The sequence below is a fragment of the Impatiens glandulifera genome, chromosome 6 (genome assembly GCF_907164915.1).
Source record: "Impatiens glandulifera chromosome 6, dImpGla2.1, whole genome shotgun sequence".
Taxonomy (NCBI): domain Eukaryota; kingdom Viridiplantae; phylum Streptophyta; class Magnoliopsida; order Ericales; family Balsaminaceae; genus Impatiens; species Impatiens glandulifera.
The window spans coordinates 50,460,838-50,484,103 of NC_061867.1; the positions used below are offsets into that span (position 1 = coordinate 50,460,838).

General features: G+C 30.7%; 1 protein-coding gene across 1 annotated transcript; it reads right to left on the reverse strand.

Annotated features, from left to right (window-relative positions):
• Window positions 1–8,600: 8,600 nt before the first annotated feature.
• Window positions 8,601–14,706, reverse strand: LOC124941662 (mitotic checkpoint protein BUB3.2). The gene is made up of 9 exons (XM_047482006.1): window positions 14,458–14,706; window positions 14,253–14,383; window positions 13,511–13,593; window positions 12,918–13,184; window positions 12,186–12,261; window positions 10,591–10,671; window positions 9,371–9,449; window positions 9,195–9,295; window positions 8,601–8,957 (listed from the first exon to the last, which is right to left on the reverse strand). The coding sequence occupies exons 1-9, from the start codon at window positions 14,572–14,574 to the stop codon at window positions 8,876–8,878; spliced, it is 1,017 nt and encodes a 338-aa protein (XP_047337962.1). The 5' UTR covers window positions 14,575–14,706; the 3' UTR covers window positions 8,601–8,875.
• Between the last annotated feature and the right edge of the window lie 8,560 nt (window positions 14,707–23,266).

Sequence of the window (23,266 nt, forward strand, 5' to 3'; positions counted from 1 at the left end):
TATTTACCCTCACTTTAACAAACCAACAACCAATCCAATCAACATCTTATCTCGTGTCCTCTTTTTCACACTTCGGGCAACCAACCATCTCAATCACACGTTTAACAACCAATATTCTTTTTCTCAATTGACAACTCTCATTACTAATATTGTGACCTCATACACTTTTACACGTCTCTTATCCCTCGTTAAACCAACAACCAAAATCACAATTGACCTTTCCATCTCGTGACCACACACTTTTACACGCATCTTATTCATCGGTAAATCAACACCAATTACAATTGATCTCTAGTATCGTAACCTCACACTTCGGTCAATCAACATCTCATTCACATATATTTTTAATCATCAATCATAATCAACCTCTAATTTCGTGATCTTATAATCCTTTCTTACCAGTCTCTTATCTCTTAGCAAATCAACCACCAATCTCAATCTTATCAACGTCTTATCCATTCGCAAACCAACCACTAATCTCATCAACCTCTTATGTCGTGACCTCATACATTCACATGTTTCTAATCTCATAACAAACCAACTACCAATCAAAATTGACCATTAATCTCGTGATCTTACGATCCTTTGTTATCAGCCTCTTATCCCACGAAAAACCAACCACCAATCCCAATGAACCTCTCCATCTCTTGACATTACACTTTCACACGCCTTTTATCCCTTGACAAACCAACTATTATCCACCAATCTCAATCACACTTTCACATGCATCTCTTATCTCTCGGCAAACCAATCATTAACCTAAATCGATCTTTTATCCCTCGACAAACTAACCACCAATTTCAATATTAGTAATCTCTTATTCATCGGTAAACCAATTACCAATCCTAATCGACCTCTCATCTTGAAATCTCACACTTTCATACTTAAATGTCTCTAATCCCTCGTCAAATCAACCATCAATCTCATTTGCCCTTTAATATCGTGACTTTACGATAATATGTTACCAACCAACCATCAATCTCAATCGACCTTTAATCTCATCACCTCACGATCCTTTGTTACCACCTTTTATCCGTTGGCAAACCACATACCAATCATACTTTCACAAGTCTTTTTTCTCTTGACAAACTGATGTTACCAATCTCTTATCCCTCGACAAACCAACCATCAAAATCTTCACACATTCACACGCTTCTTATCCATCGATAAACTAACCACCAATTAGTCATATTTTCACACGCCTCTTATCTCTCGACAAATCAACCACCAATTTTAATTAATTTTTCACACTCCTCTTATCACTCGACAAACCAACCTTAAATTTCAATCACACTTTCACACGCCTCTTATTCCTCAACAAACTAACCACAAATCTCAACTAATCTCTAATCATATGACCTTACAATCTTTTGTTAACGACCTCTTATCTCATAATAAACCACATCTCAATCACACTTACGCGCACACGTATCTTATCCATAGGCAAATCAATCACCAATCTCAACCGACCTTTAACCTCGTGACCTCACACTTTGGTCAATCAAATATTTGATTCATATTTTTTAACCACTATCATTTGTTACCGGTCTCTTATCCCCTGACAAACCACATCTCAATCACACTTAGTTAAAAAATTGTACTTATTTTGTTATGTTGCAAGCTCGAAACATACCTATAGTATTTTTAATTTTATTTTAACTGGTTTAAGTTTATGAGCAGGACAACCCACGATCCGACCTAAATATCAATTTATTTTCACATATATATTTAAATTAACCACAACTCTACTCCCTCAAATTCCTTTGCAGTTAGCAACAGAAAGAGATAATACCCTCCTTGTAGAGGGTACAAAATTAATTTCCGACTGAGAAAGGAAGAAGTTCGTTTGACGGCTACGCTACGGTCGGAGATTCATCCCAAGTTTCCTAAAATAAAAAGCGGGTTATTAAATATAAAAGAAGGAGCAGCGTGTGAATCCCATCTAGAGCTCAGCTCCTTCCTACTAAAAACATGATAATAGTTGCGACTACTTGGCCTGTTGGGAACTTTCGAAAATCACTTTGCAGCGAGGCAAGAGAACATCTAAAATTTAGATGTTGAAACCAAAAAACTGAACCCGATAAATCAAACAAATTCAAACAACCAAATAACTCAAATTAGAGTGTTTCTAATCAAAAACTTAGGATCCATTCATTCAATATTTTATTACTTTTAAGTCAAATTTTCACATTCTAAATTATGTAGTAAAATGTTAGAATTTGATTCTCACGGTTTTAAGTTTAATGAAGGGTTATGAGGGTAAGATATATCTGACTAGTTTCTATCCTTTATAAAAGAATATAAAAAAACATAATATTATAATTAATTGAGGTGTGTTATAATATAACTCAATTATCTTATCTTTACTAAATGACAAAAACAAACATCTACCATCATTTAATTTTGTAGTTATGGATAAGAATTGAGTTAGTTTTTCCGAGAATAATAACCTCAAAAAGAAACAAAATAAAAAATCAATTATCTTAATTTTACTAAATGACAAAACAAACCAATCAAAGTGACCAAACAAGGATATTTCATTTTGAGTAATAGTATAGAAACAATTATGATCACATAATATAAAATCAAAATCCAAACAAGACCTACAAATAACGTGGGTGAAGCTAACAGCTCATTGTCAACGTGTCATGCTGTCATTGAAGCAAAGTGATTATATTTAATCAAAATATAATTAATTAATTAATTAATTAAATGATTATTAATTTGAAGCCATGAATTGCCTTTCTATAAAAGTCATACCAATACCAACTTTCCCGCTAACATCTTTACTTAGCATCCACGTGTTCCAATTATTCGCCAATCATTCCTTTTTCATTTCCCATTCTAAAATTCCTATTATATCCTTTTATTAACTTTTATATCTAAATAGATATTATTTGATTCATTTCATAACACTTTGAGAAAAGGGTATTATTGTCTTAATGTACCCAATAGGGTATCGAGAGTTGGAGTGCGATCGTTGAAAGCTAGACTGATCTCGAAAATCATTCATTTTAACTTGACGTGTTCTAAGTGAGAATTGTAGATGTGCCTTTTGTTATATTAGAAATTATTTTTAACGCTTGAACTAACTTAACGAGTTGAAAATATTATAATTTTGTATTTTTATTAATAATTATAATTTAATTTAGTTGATTTAATGTTATGTTAACGCATTTTTTTCAAATCTTGTTAATTGTTTATTTTTCTTATTTTGAATGCTCGTGTAAGAATGGTAGTCATAATTCGCCCGCCTAACTCTCGGTTGGGTAATGTATGTACCTAGAATTATCAAGTTTAAAAGCTTCTTGAATGATTTTAAGTTTTTATTTTTTTTAACTTTTATAATGATAAATTCACGGGTTCAATTTAATCTGAAAACGTTTGAGTTTAAATGGGACAATGACCGTAGGGTGTTATACTAGTTATTCTTTATTTTAAAAAAAACTTTTATAATATATTTTTAAATATAGGTTATTATTTGAATTAATGAATTTAATGATATAAATTGATGATATAGAATGATGTTTGATTTTGATCGGATTTTAAAATAAATAAAATTTTAAGACTTTTTTTCTGTTCAAAATATTTATATAATTTGAACATAGTCAAATATCATTTGAATATTACTATCATCAACCACGTCACTTAATTCATTAACTAAAATACTAAAATTCTTTATTTAAAATAATATTTATTATTAAAAAAAATAATCTAAAAATCATAATTTTTAAATAACCATGATAAATATAAAAAATAGTTATTTTAATAATTATTAATTTTTTGGAAGGATGTTACTCAAAATGTAAAATATGGGAGAATTCATAAAAATGTAAAATTTGATCATTGTTTACAATAATTTTATATATAAATATAAAGATCAATATTAATAAGATATATTGAATTTAAAAAAATTCCATTAAGGTAGTTGTAGTGTCATGATGGGTGGCTCTTAAATATATTTTTTTTATTGAATTAAAATAAATAACATTTAAGATAAGACATCGTTTATAAAAACAATTATATTTTAGAGTATTTTATTATTGATAGTATTTGAAAAAAAGAGCTACTTTACTTTCTTACAAGACTAATCATCCATAAAGGAATGAATCTTTAGCTTCTCAATATCTTGAAAATAGTAAAGTTTTTAATTTACTTAGATCAAATACATAAAGCTTTTTCTCTTTTTAATTTTGTCTTATTTTCACTACTTTTTTTATGGACTTGTATATTATATTTATAATAAAATATTTGCAAAAAAAATATACTTTGAAGAGATAGAGTTGTGTTTAGGTATGAATTTAAATGCAAAAACTAAATTTAAAAAAAAAAATTGGGTCAAATATCTCATCTTAATTTTGATTTAGATAAGATAATCCAATTTTAAATGATTTTTTTTATAAAACACAGTTTTGTATTGTTATGTATCATTTATGTGGATGTTAGAAGTTGGTTTTGATAAAATAATATTTTATAAGATAAGTAATTAATTAGATCAATAATGATTAAAAATATTTTTATTTGAATTGTTAAAAACTATTGTTACTTCATTATTTTAATAAAATTTATTAAAAATTAAATCTCAGTACAGATTGTTTGAAGTTTAAGGTAGGTTTATTTAATAATTATAATAAGAAACATGAGATAATTTAAAGTAAAATATAAAAATAATTAAATAATATTATTTGATAAGAAAATAATTACAAATTTACCCAAAAATAAAAGCATGACGTGGCAGCAGCATAAAAAGAGTGGCACAAGTCAATGAACGCGTTTCTAAATTCCTTTATTTTTTACCAGCCAATGAATGTACTCCACGTGGCGATTGATATTACCGTCTCTCGCGATATTTTGTTAGAACTTGTTTGATGTTGATTTTTTTTTCAAAAAATTAATTTTGTTTAAATTTGAAAAAAATAATTATTAAAAAATTTATTTTGGTTGAATTATTATATATTTTTTATTTCAAATTTATAAAAAAATATATTTATAAATTAAGTGATTTAATAGATATAATAAAAATATATAATATTTTTTTTTACTTAAAATTAATTAAATTGAAATGAAAGTAATGTTAAATATATATGGGAAATTTTGTTAAAAAAATCTCAATATAAAGAACCAGGTTTAATGACGTCATAGGCCACGTCACTTGATATTTTGGTCTAAATTCAAAATTTCATTATTTAATAATATATATTTTGATTATTTACATATATTATGAAAACTAGTCATTGTATATATTTGATAATATTTAATTTATTTAAATAGTTTATTGTATTAGTTAATTCATACAAACATATTATTCTTGCTCAATATTATTCATTTTCTAATATACATATAACAAAAATAAAAGAAAATGAATTAGATATATATGATCATTTTATGCATAAATAAAATATCTTAAGTTATAAATAAATTTAAAGTAAAAATAGGTTTCTTCTTATATTTTATTTTTGAAAAAATAATAAATAACATTAATTTTATTATTATTCGGCCGCCCCTCAACAAAATGATGTTTGGTCACAACAAGACAGCTTAAAGTACCAAAAGTAGACTTTTTATGAATTTAAAATTTAACAATAATATATGGTTAAAATATGATATAGGGTAAGTTTTATTAAATTTATACTTGGCATTTTTGTTCTAGCCTACTCACTTTATTTGGAGAAACGTTGATAAGATTCAATTTATATCGAGCTTATACGTTAAGTTTATTTGATTAAAATATGGAAAAAAATTGCGATTAAATGCAAAATGTATTAGACTATAATAGTTTACAATAGTTTATTACACAAAACTATTTTAACAAATTATTACCTAAACGCTTAAACTTTTAATGAGGTATTTCAATAAATTTTTGATTTTTTTCTAAATAAATTTTTATCCCATAGTTAATTACTTTATTTATGTTTACTAGTCATTTATTTTAATTTTTGTATATAATTTTTTTAATATATATATATATATATATATATATATATATAATTTGAAGAGTTGGTAAATTTATGCAATTGAAAGTATATACATTTATTTTTAATCAGATCAATATTTTAATATGATAAAAATGATATTATATATATATATATATATATATATATATATATATATATATATATATCAAGAAAATACATTGTTTGAAAATACTTAATTTTTAAGTATAAGATTGTACAAAATATTTTTCAAAATTCTCAAAAAAAAATTATTTTAAACCCAATCGTATTTATATCATTGGTTTTGTATATTCTTATTTTTATATTCAATTGACAAAATAAAATCCGATATTACTATCATAAATAAATTTAAAAAAATAGAGTACTAGACTTAATTTTCTACAAAATATTACAGTTAAACTCCTTATTATAATTTAGAATTTTTATTTATTACAATAAATATAAAAAATGCATTTTATAAATAATTAATATTTAAACATTTAAATTAATAAAAAAAATTTTGGCTTAGAGGGTGTATATGTAATTATATACCTTTTAATAAATTTGTATTAAACTCTTCCTTCTAATAAGATGAGTACTAAACCATATTAGCGTGTATAAATAAAATTAAATCTGTGGATTAGTTTACTAAATTGTTACTTTTAGTGCTCAAATTACTACAAATAGTATTATTAATGAGATTCCAAAAATAAAGTAATTAAAATTTGATTATAATATTGATTTTGGTTCATGCACGATGCTAACTTTGAATTGATTACATGTCCACAAACATATATAATTAATATGGATTTATGACACCCTAAACACGTTGTGGGACATAAATAAACCTAATTAACCCATATGCAACTCATCCACACCACAAATAATTATGATGAAATTTATACATTTTATTTTGAAAATAAAAAGAAAGAAAGAAAGATATTTAGATTTTGATGACATAAGAGTTTGGACCAAATGGGTTTCATGTGTATTGTTGGATGAATTTGTAAAATTATAAGAAAATCACAAATTAGATATCTACAATGAAAGTTAACGCATATTTTTAATATATATAAAAAAAAATGGTAAGATTACCTAATATTAAACTCCCCTCTTCTAGCATAGTGACAATAAGATGTGAATACTAACCTTAAGTTTCTGAGTTCGAACCCGTCAGACGAAAAGTTCTGCGCCTAGTTAAATGTGATTGCGGGATACATACTTAATCTGTTGTCCTATTTTTTTTCCCGATATATAAGTTTATACCAAAATCATATTTATAAATTAAATATATATATAATATATATAAATAATTAAGTTTTAATTTTAAATTTTTGAAAAATATTAATTATATACCATTATTATTTATGTATAAAATTAATTATTTCTCAATTTTTTTAAAATTTATATTTAAATTCAAAATTAATTATATAAATAACACTATAAAAAAGTTATATTTATAAAATTAATTATATTTAATTATTTATTTATTGGAATAAATAATAAATATAATTTTGTTTAATATAAAATAGTATAAAATTATAAAATTAAAATTATTTATATATTCATGAAATCTTATTATCCTACCTTCAAACACTTCACAGTTTACTTATTTAAAATTTTACTTTAAAATTCAAATCACTCATTAACCTTATCTAAAAACAGTTCTTTAAATTTTAACTTTTAATAATTAAATGACTAATAATAAGTTTCGGCCCAGATTTAATGGGCCTAATCCCAGATTTCAGTCCATTAATAAGCAAACCTAAATGCCTCTGCTCTCAGCAGAATCTCTCATGGAATGATTTATAGCTTGGTTTGTTAACTAACAAATTTTCTTTTGATAATTAATTTATAAAGAATTATGTTCAACTGGATTAAAAAAACTAAATAATATATATAATTGGATAAAAAAATGAGAAATAATTGGAAGAGGGAATTTGAGGGGAATGAGGAGGGAATGATATGGCAAAATTTGATTAGCCAAAAAAATAATAAAATTTATCATTCCCTCTCACAATCCCTCTCTCAAATTCCCTCTCCTATCACTCCTCTAAAATAAAATATAATCAAATTATTTATAATTTTTTTTTAAAATTTAATCCATTTAAAAAAAAACTAAACTAGAATCTATTATATTATATTACAACTTTACCTTCAACCTTATATACGACTATTTAAATAAATGTTTTATTAAAGTAATATTAATTAACTTTGTGAATAATCAAACAATATTAACTATAAAACAATTTAGAGTTACTTAAGATAGTAAAATTTATTTTAAAATAATATATTAGTTATATATTATTATTTATATACAATTAATTTTTTTATAAATTGATTATTTAAACAAATATATAATTAAATATAAAATTAATAATAAGTAAATGATACTATAAAAAATATATTTGTAAATAATAATTTTTTTAATTTATAAATATAAATTAACATAAAATTTGAATATGTATTTTTTTTTTTGTTCTACCTAACTTCTTGTCCTGTATTTATAGATTCATAAGAATTTAACTAGTATAAATTTTATCTAAATCAAATTCATTAACTTGTAGGAGTAATCTCGAGATTTTATAACTTACTAAAATCTATTAATAAATTTTAGTAAAAAAATATAAAAACTTGGTACAAAAATAAATAGGATTATTCAATAGATACACAACAGCAAGTCAAGTATCAGATATATCCAAATCATTTAATCAAAGCATAACAGATTTCAAAACCCTCAGAAATAAAAACTATCTTAAATAGGTCACACTATCTTCAATTCCAAGAATAAAATTCCATAAAATCACAATATTTGAAGAAAGCCTAAAACGAAGCGTGAAAAGCTTTCAAATATTTTCGAGAAAAACTAAAACATACACAAATTGCAACCACGGTTTATACCTTCTACTAAAACCTAAAACTCACTCAGATTCTTACTTATTTTAGGTGCTTGGTAATGCTTTTGGTTTCGGCTTCACTTCGGATTCAATCACACTTCGAACAAAGATCGAATCTGGTTCATGCCTGCCAACAACAACAAAATGAAAGATTATAAACACTTTCTAGATCTCAATCTAGAATCTAGATCGGACTAGAAACCGTCAAATTTATTTGGAAAACACTTTTTTTTTTATGTATATCTAATATATAGATGTTGCATCCAGATGATCAAACACAAATTCTTTAAATTTATTGACATTTTTTTTCTAATCTACACCCGGATCTAGATCCAGATCAAAATTGGTGTGTGAGAATGCTTACGTTTTATCGCCCTCTTCGTATGTGTAACTAGAAGCTACAGCCAATAACCGTCCATCTCTACTGAAAGATAAGGCTGCAATGCTTGTTGGATATTTTGAAAACTGCCGTATGTTTCAATGAAGATTAATAAAAAAAAGATTAAGAAAGAACACTCAACATATGTAGTTCTTTTTTACCTGATACAATCTCTTCTTGTTGTTTCCATCCCAGACATTCACAAAACCGTCACAACCACCAGTTGCAAAAGTTCCATAGCTGATTATCAAATTATAGATAGTAAATGATCACTAAATAGGAGTTCAACATCAAAAGGTGCAGAAAGGAACTTCCTAATACGAAAATGATTACTAATTGGGAGTTCAATGTCAAAAAGTGCTTATTCTCTCTTTTATTTATGGAAGAGAATTATGAAATGTACAATGATACGAGTAAAACATAAGAATGGGTCATTGTTGAAGCTAAAGGCGATAGTTAGTTCTCAAATGCTCTTTGAGGCAATAGTTTATGAAATCTGGGCGAATAGAATATTTGAAAGATGACCAGGAAAATTCGAAAGAGACATGTTGCAATATTATACATTGTAGAAGGTAGATCAAATACAATAATGATCATATTAAATGGATTTCGTGTCAAGAAGAAAGTATAGATATTGACTACATAATTCTCAAGTTCTGCTTAACAGACTGTAAAGGGTTTGTTTATTTTTTGTTTTTGAAAAGAACTAGTTCAATTAAAAGTGAATTATTTGGGAAAAACGAAAATTCTCTTAGTATTACAATTTTTTTAAAAGAATAAAATAAAGGTGTTTTAGCATATGATCTAAATGATTTGATGAAATAAGTGATTGATGAGATGATGGTGGTTTAGTTTGATTAAATCAAAATAATCATCAAATAAGCCCTAGGTGAGAATGACATAGTGTTGCATTTGTAATCCTTTCATTTTTTTTTTCATTGGCTTGTTTTGCTCTTTCACAATAGGAGTGTTGGCGTTGTATTGAAATACTTGGGCCTTGTGTTTGATCTAGGTTATTTCCAAATAACCTTGTTTGATGCATCTTATTGAAAACCATGTTATTTAGGTAAAAATACAATAGGGTATTGATAGTAAATTGTTGATTGGAAAGTGGGTTATAAATCATCAAACAAGGCCTTAGTGTGTTGGGTGGCATCATTGTCTTTTATCTATAAAATTGGGCTCTGGCTTTCCCCAAACAGAAAAAAAAAAATAGTTTTATGACTATCATATTTGCGCCTGTGGTTTCATGTTATGCAAGCTCACGAAAAGTGAAATATCATGCTAACTAACTTCTTGTTGATCAAATATGAAATTAATCAACAGAATGCAGACATGGGTTGATTCAAAAATTAACAAGATCCTTGTTTTATTAACTTACATGGGGTGGAATGCGATTGCATTAACAGGATAGACAATGTCCCTTCCAGCTTCAGTCTTCCTATGACACTTGAAAGCATATCTGCAAACAAGATCAATTACTTGGGAAGATTATTACACTAAATATGATACTTGAAATGAGGTATAATAATCATACTATAATAATCATAACAAATTTATCTAATTTAGCTGCATTGAAAATGGTAGCTATCTCATCCTATTTGGCAATCGACTATTTGCATTAACTCTGCAGAAAATGAAGCAAAAATTACTCTATAATTTAGATTATGATCTAGAAAATGATTTGTGTACCAAATGAAACAACAAAATCACACTATAATCTGAATTTTAGTTATAAATCATATATCAAAGGAATAAAAATCACTCGACGATTTTCAATAAAAACGTGATTGTGACACATGTTGAGACAATATAATAGTTTCTAAATAGGCTGTCAAGTAACATATTCAAATGGATAACTTCTGAATTATGTCGATAGATGGTCACCTGATTTGTAATAGATATTCAAAATTATCAGGAATTGCAATTTTGTGTCTGACAAATATTGTGTGTACTATTTACTGGGAAATATGGTAGGACAAAATTAACTCTTCAATTTGTGCTAATAAAAAAGTTGATTACATGAAAGATTAATAAAGAAAACCCTATCACTGAGCTCAATGGGCAGGATTTCTCTTTGTTACACACATAGTTGTCAATAGCGCCCGTAGCGCCCACTTGTAGCTATAAGGCGCTATAGGCTATACACTTTCAAATAGTTTCTCGCTATAGCTCACATAGCGCCAATGCCAATAGCTATTGCCCCTTACAGCGTCGCCATTTAAAAAAAAATATATATTATTTATTTGACTTTTCTTCTTTCCAAATTTTTCTCATTTATTTTTTGACTCTTCCTCTTCTCATACTTATTTTTCCTTATTTTATTCTCTTATTCCTTTATTCTCTCAAGCCTTTTCCAATTCTTATATTATATTCTCTTCTCTAGCCGTTTTCAAAAAGTCAACTTGTTTGTAAGTTTTGTTATATATATTTATTTCATAGTTTTGATTTATATAAATTTAAATAGTTTTATACATTACATGCAATCAAATACAACTTCATCTACACCTTTAAGAAGCTAGAAGGCAATAACATCTAAGTCAAGGGGAAAAAGACCAATAGGAACATCTAACACATTTGATCTTTTAGATGAAGAAGATGAATTTGATTTCGATGAAAAAAGTGAAGAAGAGAATGATGAAGAAAATGATGACAATAAATTTTAGATTATGTTTTAAACTTTTTGTAGTTTAAGAATTTATGGTTTTTATGTTTTGAACTTTTAATTTTGTGATGTTTTTTATTTTTGATATTTACATGTTTTTAACGCTTTATTTTCAAATAGCCCTCGCTACGCTATTCGCTCTACGCTATAGCCATAAGCAGCTTTGACGCTATTTAGCGCTATATGCTATTGACAACTATGGACTTACACAAGAAAGCGAACAAAAATGATCAAGCAAAAGAATCTAGCTATTTTTGAACATTCACATGAAGCAATATGTAATGTAAGAGGAAAAAAAAGGTAATACGTACTTTTTGGATTGACCAGCTTCTGAAAGGTCAAAAAACTCCATTGCTACCCGACCTTCAACAGAACTAAGAGCATAACCTGCATTTTCCAGTTTAGTTTACAATTGAAGCAAAATGGAGTTGATCTTTCAATCATCTAACTTGAAGTTATACACTCTTGACTTGTTTAAAAAAATGCCCTCTCGTGTCGCTAACACAGAGAATTATATTTTCCATGCAACTCTACATATTGCATAAGGTCCAAGAAAGACCAAGAGGGAATTATTAGAGGTAAAGTTATAGCACCCTAGACCACCATCCCCTATCAAAGAAAGCACAGTCATGAAAAAATAAATAGCAAAGCCGGATTAACTTTTTTGTGTCAAAATACCAAGGGCTTCTTCCATCAAATCATCAATTAAAATACCCAAACACCCTCACTTTAATTTTTATAAAAGTTTAAATACTAACAATATTTTGGTCATTTTAGCCAAATTACCCACTTTTACATAAAACAGGAATTTCAATAAAAAAAGATCAAACAAGCTCCAAGAACAAAGAATTTCATTGACAAATAACTAACTCAACAGATAACTTTTAGTTCACCTGCAACTTGAGAAGGGAAAGAACAAATGAACCTACATAGCAACTTATAGGAGAAGATAGAACAAATTTCACACTTAAAACACCGGATAAATCCTAAGCTTACACATGTGAAGAAAAAAAAGGAAACAAATGCTACATTTTTATGGGTACCTGTGCCATTTGGGTAACAACGAACACATCTTGTTTGGTATTTCAGAGAAGATTCTCTCCTTTGCTCTGGCTGAGACATATTTCGCAAATCATAGATATTTACATGTCTTCCTGCAGTTGCTACTACTAATCTGTTGCCAACAAGTGATAAGGAATAGATGCGCTCTGGTTGTGCATATGTCCCTACAAGAGCTCGTTCTTGCCCACTTGCACCTCTAGGGTCCCAACACTTAACAGTTTTGTCCCAACTGCCAGTTATCACTTGCCCTTCATGATCAGCAAATGAACAATATCAGTAGAAGAAAATCATTTGAGAAAACAAACTAGAACAACTAATGACATCAATTAGACTGGGACAAAGCTGCATTTAAAATTAATTCACTACATTTATGCATCAAATCATTTTCTATTAGGGGATGTACTATATATGCAACCAATTTTATATTTATTATTGAAAATGGAGGAGTTCCACAAAAGTTACTGAAGCAGTCTATTGGATGTAAATTCTCCAAGCAATAATACCATGCATTAGGATTAAGAATCAATAGTAACTGTGGAAAAGCAAACTGAAAATGTACAACACAAGAGCTAACCTGTTGCATATGAATATTCAATGCAGCGCACAGGTGCATCATGCATTCCCAAGATATCTTCCTTGCCAACATTGAAAACCAGCCTGAAAATAAAAGCAAAAGCCTAAATCTCAATAAAATGTGAGTACATGGAAAGAACCCTTTGCAGCCACATGCTACAAGTCCCTGAGATTCACAAACACGGTATATTTGTGCCACACCAGAGAAGTCCTTCAAGCTTATGTTCTATATAGTGAATATCTAAACTCAAATCCATATATTGTCCAACACATAGATAATTACCAAGTTGTAGTTGGACTGGCGCATAGATCTAAACTCAAGTCCATCTATGAAGAATTCAATTTCATCTTAGTATAATCTCTTGAAATTAAATCCCTTTGTCTTTCCATCTCTTTCAATGAACGTAACTTTTTTTTCCATCTTGTTTTACATTCAACAAAACTGAAAGACTCTCTCCTCTACACAGGATTAAAATACTAGAATGAGCTAGCTTTCCGTGAATCATGGATATAGTGGTGCCTCATTTCCAACATTCACTCTCACCAACAATACCAACTAGTAAGAATTATCCCCTAGATATTAAGAATTACTCATTTCACACCATCGCTACAAGCTACTAACTAGTAAGAATTACTCAGCTTGCTCGTTTCTTAATCAAAATTCTATTAAGAAGTCCAGATTTCAGCGAATTAATAATAATCACTGTACAAATGCAAAAACAAATACAGAAAACTGTTCATACCTCCTAACAGTATGATCCGCACTAGCGCTGAATCCAGAAGAATCATCGTGGAAACAACAATCCAAAACAGGACCACCGTGCATAAACTCTCCTCTCATTATATCCGCACTAGCGTCATACAAACGAACACTCTACAAGGAAAGAGACAAGAGGAAAAAATCATTTAGAGATCTGTATAGAGCGGATTAAAAGAAGAATAGTTTACCTTATCCCAAGACGAAACAAGGAGGTGGTCACTATGATTGGAGAAACGGAGATTAGTGATGCCATCGGAAGGAGGATTGGAGAGCTCTCGTCCAGGTACCTGAGCCACGGCTGTCATTATTCTCCTTGATTGTTAGATCTGATCTAGGGTTTAAGAGTGAGATAGTAGAACTAGGGTTCAGAAACAGGGGAAGGATAGAGAGAGAGAGAAAGAGGGAAAATATTTGAAACGAGGAAGATGGGGGAGATAGATTTGAACGCCACTTATCGATAAATTTGAATTCAAATACTAAAACAAACAAATTGATTAATAAATATTAGGAAAAAAAACATTTAAAATAAATGAATAAAATACTCTTATATATATATTTTTTTATGTGGATCAAGATCAAAACTATTTGTTTAGGATTAAATTATTTTGATTATAATCATTTCAATTCTTACCATTTTAAATTTTTACTTAATAAATTAAATTTATATTTACAAAATTTAACATCAAAATATAAATAAAATATTATTTATCTATTTAAATAAAATTAATATTATTTAAATTTAATTAATTTAAAATTAGTTTTACTTTATAAAAATTAAGTTAATCCAAAATTTAATGTTAACATATATTATAAAATTTATTGAATATCTAAAATAAAAAAAAAAATTAATTTTATGAGTTTGAAAATTTACGAGAAATGTAAAAAAAAAAAAATCTTAATAAAAATTAAGTCAATTACATCGTTTATCTAATTAGTTGCTATAAATCAATTTAGAATTTTTACTTAAGGTTTGTGTCATATATTTTGTTCTTATCTAAAAAAATGTTAGATGTGTTTTATACTATTACCGACCTCTTATTCATTTTCGTAATATTTTTTACCACCACTTCGACAAACCAACCATCAATCACACAATCCAAATCTTATATCGTGACCTTACACACTTTCACCCACTGATTATCTCTCGTCAAATCAACCATCAATCTTAATCGATCTCACATTATCATGACTTAACATTATTCACATGCCTCTTATCACACTCGACAAATCAACCACCAATCTCGATCAACCTCTAGTACCGTGAGCTTACATATTTTCACATTTCGATCAATCAAAATTTCATTCATGTTATTTTTAACCACCGATATCTCATTTATCATCGATCTCTTATCTCCATAAATCTCACCTCACATCTCATGATTTTTACCCATTACCGCGACCTCTTTACCACCAATCGACCTCTTATTTTGTGACTCACACTTTTTCATATTCCTCTTTATCCACTCGGAAAATCACCCACAAATTCCAATCAACTTTTAATCTCGTGACCTCACACACTTTCACACACATTTATTAATCAACATCTCATTCATATATTTTAACCACTAATATCTTATTTATTACCATCCTCTTTTATATTACCGCGATCATTTTTTTTTACCTTCACTTTGGTAAACCAACCACCAAATCTAAATCGACATCTAATCTCGTGACCCCACACACTTTCACACACATCTTGTGACTCACACTTTTTCATATGTCGTTTTGTCCACTTGACAAATAACTCACCAATCACAATTGACATCTAATCTCTTGATCTCACACACTTTTAAATTTCGGTCAATCAACATCTTATTCTTATATTTTTAACTACTAATATCTTATTTATTACCAACCTCTTAAATTATTCCTCATTTTCAGTAAACCAACCACCAAATCTCAATCGACATTTGTATTTTAGTAGAAGAAGAACCATAACTAAGTTACAGAGAAATTAGGTTTCAGATAAAATGAGAACTAGCAAAAAGTGATAGATCCTAAGGGATTGCCTCCCTTTTATATATGTCAAAATATTACATTGGTCCATGAGAATTAGCAAAAAGTGACAGATCCTAATGGATTGCCTCCCTTTTATATATGTCAAAATATTACATTGATCCCTATTGTTTTAGCTAATGTATAAACTAAATATTTACCTAATATCTTACTTTATAATAACTTAACAACAAACATAACAATGTCAATGTATAAATTATATTAAAAAATAATTAAATTACAGACTCAATAAACATAGACATACATATGTAAACATAAATCATACATTTAACACTCTTTCTTCAAGGTGAACATCCTTGAAGTTTAACTTGGACATCAATATTCGAAATTGAATAGGATCAAGGGTTGGTTTGTTTTTTGGTTTTCCATGCATGAGACGATTGAATCACCCAATTTTATGCAAATCCTGTCAAAGATCAGCGACTATCTTAGCAATTTGCCTAATTGGCATCTGAAAAACACTCAATGATTTTGTTAGCTTTGTATGGAGAAAAAAGTCCCAACGAAATATTACCTTTAAGATATTTTACAACGCTTAATGCTGAATTCCAATATAATACATTCGGTTGATGCATGTATTGACTCAATTGTTAGACACTAAAGGCAATATCCGGTCTAGTGAAGTTAAGGTATATAGTTCGACCGATGAGCCTTCTGAATTTCTTGGGATCTTTTAAAAAATCATGTCCTTTTTCTTTTAACTTGATTTCTTTCATCATTGGTGAACTTTCTGGTTTATAAGAAATAAGCATTGTTTCACGCAATATATCCAAAATATATTTGCGTTGATTCACATAAATTCTATCCTAATTTTTTTTTTTCTATTTCTAAGCCAAGAAATAATTTAGCTTCTTTCAAATCTTTTATAGAAATTTTTTATCAAGAATATTTTTTAATATTTGAAATTTCAACCAAATAATTCCCTATAATGATCATATCATCCACATATATAACCAGAACATTAAATAATATTTCCTTATGTTGAACAAATAAACAATTATCATGTGAAGATTGTTTAGATGATTGTTTAAGCCCATACAAACTTTTTTATTTTCATTCTTATTATATCCTTCTAGTGGATTCATATAAATGTTTTCATTAATAAAGTCATGAAGAAATACATTATTGACATTACTTGATGTAAATGCCAACAATTAGTTGCTGCTTTGTGTCGTTCAAGCTCTATTATTTTTTTGTTAATACTAACCTGATTATGACAGTCTTTGCAACTAGTGCAAAACTGTCGGTATAATCAATACCTTTACTCTGGTTATATAACATTTCGCTACAAGTCTAACTTTTAGTTTATCAATTGAACCATCATACTAGATCTTAGTCTTATAAATTCACCTACATCCTATAATTTTTTCATCTTTAGGAAAATCAACTAAATTTCAGGTTTGATTTGCTTCTAAAGCTTTAATTTCTTACTTCATGGTTTCATTTCATCCTTCATTCATACAAGCCTCTTTATAAGAATTTGGCTCATCAATTCCGATAATGTTCATTAGTAAAGACTCGTGTTTTGGATCAATCTCATATGACTGAAATGAAAAGTTTTTGGAACATAATTATTTTTCTTGATACTCATTATATAATCTTTTGACCAAATAGGTTTTTGTTTTAATCTTTCACTTTTCCTTAATGCATCATTTCTAACATCAGTTTCTAGAAAATTGTCATTATTATTTTCGGAAGACAAATTTTGATTAATGTCAATGTCTCGATCATTTAATTCTAGTTCGGTTGATGAACTAGAATTATTAGACAAAGTATCAGTTTCAACACAATTTTTGAAAATAATAGGATTAGGAAATGTTTTAGACTCATCACAAAATTTTGATATAAGATTAATGTTGTTACTATTATTTATTCCTTCATTAAGATGAATGTTTTCATTAAAATGAATAATGTTTTAAAAAAAAATTACATGTAAAAATTTTGTTTTTTTTAATATCAAATAACTTGAATGATTTTTGTGCAGCTTAATATTCCAGGAAAAATTGATTTTATTCCTCGAATATCAAACTTGGATTTGTGAGGATTGTTATTTGAGTTGTAACAAAGACACCCAAAAGTTTTGATATCCACTAAAATTGGTTTTTTGTTTTTAAGAATTTGATATGGAGTTTTCCATTTCAATATTTGAGATGGCAATCTATTAATCAAATGTGTTGCCATAAGAATATAAAATATCCAAAACTTGATTGATAAATTAGATTAAAACATAAGAGATCTTGTAACTTCTAACAAATGTCTATGTTTTCTTTCTACTGCCCCATTTTGTTGAGGTGTGTAGACACATGATCTTTCATGAAAAATACCTAATAATTTGTTTAGTATATATTTCTAATGAGGAATGGAGTTGAAGAATAAATTTGAACATCTAAGATTAACAAATGCAGTACCATTATCAGTTCTAATAGTTTTGATCTTAGTATCATATTGAGTTTTATCCATTTCAAAAAATTCAATTAATTTGTCATAAACTAATTCCTTATTTTCAATAAAAAAAAATCCAAGTACATTTGCTAAAATTATTAACAAGAGTTAACACAAAAGGACAATGTATATATGATTCTTGTCTATATGGGCCCAAACATCAACAAGAATTAACTCGAATTTTTTTTTAGTACTTATTGAACTTTTTAAAAATGTAATCTGTGCATTTTGGATTTATTTCATACTTCAAAGTGATTTAAACTGAAAATATAATCCGGAAATAAATGTTTTAAAACAATATATAATGGATGACCAAACATAGAATGCAACGATTTCCAACTAACACTTATCGTACAAACTATATTATTCATGTAATTGAAACTAATATTGTAAATATTCCAAGAATCTAAAACATAGAGAGAATTCAATGTATTAAACACCTAATTTTTTTCCATTTTCAAGGTTATGCATTTTGCAACAAGTAAAATCAAATGTACATTGTATTTTACTTGATTTTAACAATTTTGAAATTGATATTAAGTTTTATTCGAATTCAAGTAAAAAAAAACATGTTCTAAGATATTTTTATCTGTAACAAATACTCTAGTCTTATTTGGAAGATAAACAAAATTTGGATTCATTAATGTTTTAATATCAGATATTTTTTTCTTTTTGAAAACAAACATGATTGCTTGCACTTGTATCGATAATCCATAACTGATTCTTTTTAAAATTTTGGTTAAACTTTGAACAATTATGTATATTAGAAAACAAGTTAAAACAGAATTTACCAGCACAAATTTTGCTAGAAGATGCTTCAGAAGAGCTTGACTGTTTCTGATGCAGCGTGCGTGGCTAGGATGAACCTTTATCAAGATTCGTTGATTCTTACGAATACCGAAATTGATAGATATTGAGGAAACCTCGTTTTCTGATTAATAATCCTCCCCTAACAAAGTGTTTTAAGATCCTTTAAATACTCAAACCCTAGCTTGCAAAAGAAATAAACAACTTTTAATAAATTGCAAAAAAAACACCCGAAACTAATAAAAAATGCGATTTTGAGCCCCTAAACGTTTTCGCCCGAAAAACACTAGGCAATCGTCGAAATCTGACACTTGCGAGATATTTTCGGATGCTGCAACTTTCGCATAAACGCCTCTTCGACTCGCACCGCATCATTCCCCCCAGGGTAGAAAAGATTCGTCCTCGAATCTGGAACCGCATCATCCTCATCAGAAGAAGACTCACCCACAAAAGGAACAAGATGCTTCACATTGAACACATCAGAGGTACGCACATGGCTGGGAAGGCGTAAACGATAAGCATTGGGGTTGATCTTCTCCACAATCTCAACAGGACCAATCTTCTTAGCAGCAAGCTTGCTATATTCATGAGCTGGAAAACGATCCTTAGTCAGAATAGCCCACACAAAGTCACCAACTTCAAAATCAACAGCACGCCTTCTCGAATCAGCCTTCTCCTTGTACTTGGCAGTAGCAGCAACCAAGCGGTCATGAGTGGTCTGATGAACCTGAGCCAACTGACCAACAAAATCCGCAGCAGTGGAATGAGGACGCACCTTGCTGGGCAGCGCTAACAAATCAAGAGGAGCACGCGGAGACAGCCCGTAAATCACATGGAAAGGACTGAAACCAGTGGAGCGATTAACAGCATGATTGTGAGCAAACTCGGCCTGAGGCAGCTTCAGATCCCAAGCCTTAGGATGATCCCCAATTAAACTGCGCAGAAGGTTCCCCAAAGACCTATTAACAACTTCAGTTTGGCCATCAGTTTGCGGGTGATAGGCACTGCTAAAATTCAGCTGAGTATTAACCAAACGCCAAAGACTCCTCCAAAAGTGACTCACAAAGCGAGTGTCCCGATCAGAAACTATGGAGGCAGGAAGTCCATGAAGGCGATACACATCCCTGAAATAAAGCTGTGCAACAGCCACAGCATCAGAGGTTTTCTTGCAGGGAATGAAATGAACCATCTTCGAGAATCGGTCAACCACCACAAAAATCGAATCAGAACCACGCTGGGTACGTGGCAGTCCAAGGACAAAATCCATACTGACATCAGACCATGGTTGAGTGGGAATAGGTAGAGGCAAGTATAACCCGGCATTAGTCGAAGCGCCCTTAGTCAACTGACAAACACGACAACGAGCAACAAAATGCCCCACCTCTTTGCGCATCGAAGGCCAGAAATAAGAAGCTGCAAGAAGCTGGAAGGTACGATCACGCCCAACATGGCCTTCTTTGTGGAGTTCCTGAATCATCCTCAAACGCAGACTGCAATCTGGAATGCACAGCTGCACACCGCGGAAAAGGAACCCATCCTTTTTTGGGGTAAGAAGGGCCGGGACAGCACAGGGACTAAGGTTTTCTCGAATGTGTCCCTTAGCCAGCAAGTCCTCCACCTGTCTACGCAACTCTTCATGTTCTTTGAGACTCATGCGGTAATGAGGACGGTTGGGTAGGGCAGCACCTGGAACCAAGTCAATGTGATGCTGGATATCACGCAAAGGAGGCAAGGCACAAGGCAGATTCTCAGGAAAAACATCTGCAAACTCATGTAACAGCGGCTGCACTGGAATAGGCACCTCAGAACTAGCACCACAGGTAATCAGCGAACAAAATAGAGCAAACACCATGCCCGATTCGACCATGGCGGTCTGAAAAGGACCCCGAGACAACAAGGTGGTAGGGGGGGCGCATGATGAGTGGGGGCAGCACCCTTCTTGGGCTGATTTGGCATCAACACAATCTTGACTCAGCCAGGACAGACGATAAGACTTGGGGTGAGGTTCAGTGGACAGACCCAGCTTCGAAACTGCAACCTCAGAAATCACATTCTCACAACTCCCAGCATCAATGATGAAGGTGCAAACTTTGCCACCGATGGTACAAGTGGAATGGAACAGATTATTACGTAACCACTCATTGTCAGGAGCACGAGGGGTTAAACATGATCGACGAATCACCAAAAGGGGGCCAACATCACCAGAAACATACTCCTCCGCTGCCTCATCATCATAAACATCATACACTGGGGCTGAATCTGAAGGAAGAGCAGAGTCAGGATCATCCACCTCAGTAAAAAGACCACGATTGGTGGACTTTGGGTTGCGACACTCTGCTTGGCGATGGCCAACTTCACCACAATTGAAATAACGCAAGCCACCGGGACGTCCCCGCGGGGGGGCTGTAGTGCCGCGAGGGGGGGCTAGGGTGGGATGGGCCGGCTGGGAAGAAGAACCAATGCCAATAGTGGGGACAACCTGTTTTCCAAAGCTACCCGAACTGCGCCTGGCTAGCTGTTTCTCAGCCTGTGAAGCACGCTGATGTGCCTCAGAAACAGTCAAGGGATCAAACATATTCAAAATATCCTGCAACTGGAGGCGAAGGCCACCAATATAGCGAGAAACCAACTGGAGAGGGGACTCAGACAGGTCAACACGAGCCACAAAGGTGTAAAACTCAGTGGAATAGTCATCCACAGAACGAGAACCCTGACGAAGATTCTGGAACCGTTGGTACAGGTTACGTTCGTAATTATATGGTAGAAACGCAGCCCTAATATGCTTCCTGAATTTGTCCCAATTCGTGAGCTTTGCCTTACCATGACGAACACGTGTCTGTTTCAACTGTTGCCACCATGCTTGTGCACGATCATGTAAGCGGGTCGTAACAAGGGGTACACGACGATCTGCAGGAACTTCCTTGAAATCCAGAATCTCTTCAACCTGAGAAAGCCAATCAATAAACTCTTCCGGTGGTAGACTACCATCGAACTTAGGGATGTCCACCCTGAAAGCCTGCTCCCAGCGATGATTGGGGCGTTCAGGGGATCGATTCCGAAGACCACCGAGAGGGTTTTCATCTGTCACCGTAACATCATCTTCAGGGTGGTGCATGTGCATAGATGCATCCATCCGTTGCGTCAACCATTCAACCTGCCGCCTCAAATCGTCGTTATCACGGCGAAACTCAGCGTTTTCACGTCGCAACTCAGCAAGGTCACCATCATCAGCACCAGGGGTAGGGTTGCGCGGCTGTCTTCGGGGCGGCATACCTCAGGGTCGACTGGAAACTGATACCAACTGATGCAGCGTGCGTGGCTAGGATGAACCTTTATCAAGATTCGTTGATTCTTACGAATACCGAAATTGATAGATATTGAGGAAACCTCGTTTTCTGATTAATAATCCTCCCCTAACAAAGTGTTTTAAGATCCTTTAAATACTCAAACCCTAGCTTGCAAAAGAAATAAACAACTTTTAATAAATTGCAAAAAACACCCGAAACTAATAAAAAATGCGATTTTGAGCCCCTAAACGTTTTCGCCCGAAAAACACTAGGCAATCGTCGAAATCTGACACTTGCGAGATATTTTCGGATGCTGCAACTTTCGCATAAACGCCTCTTCGACTCGCACCGCATCAGTTTCATTTTGCTCAGCATATGTATAGCTTCATCTAAGTATCCTTTTGTGAAATATTCTTCTTTTGATCTTCACAATCTATATAAAGAG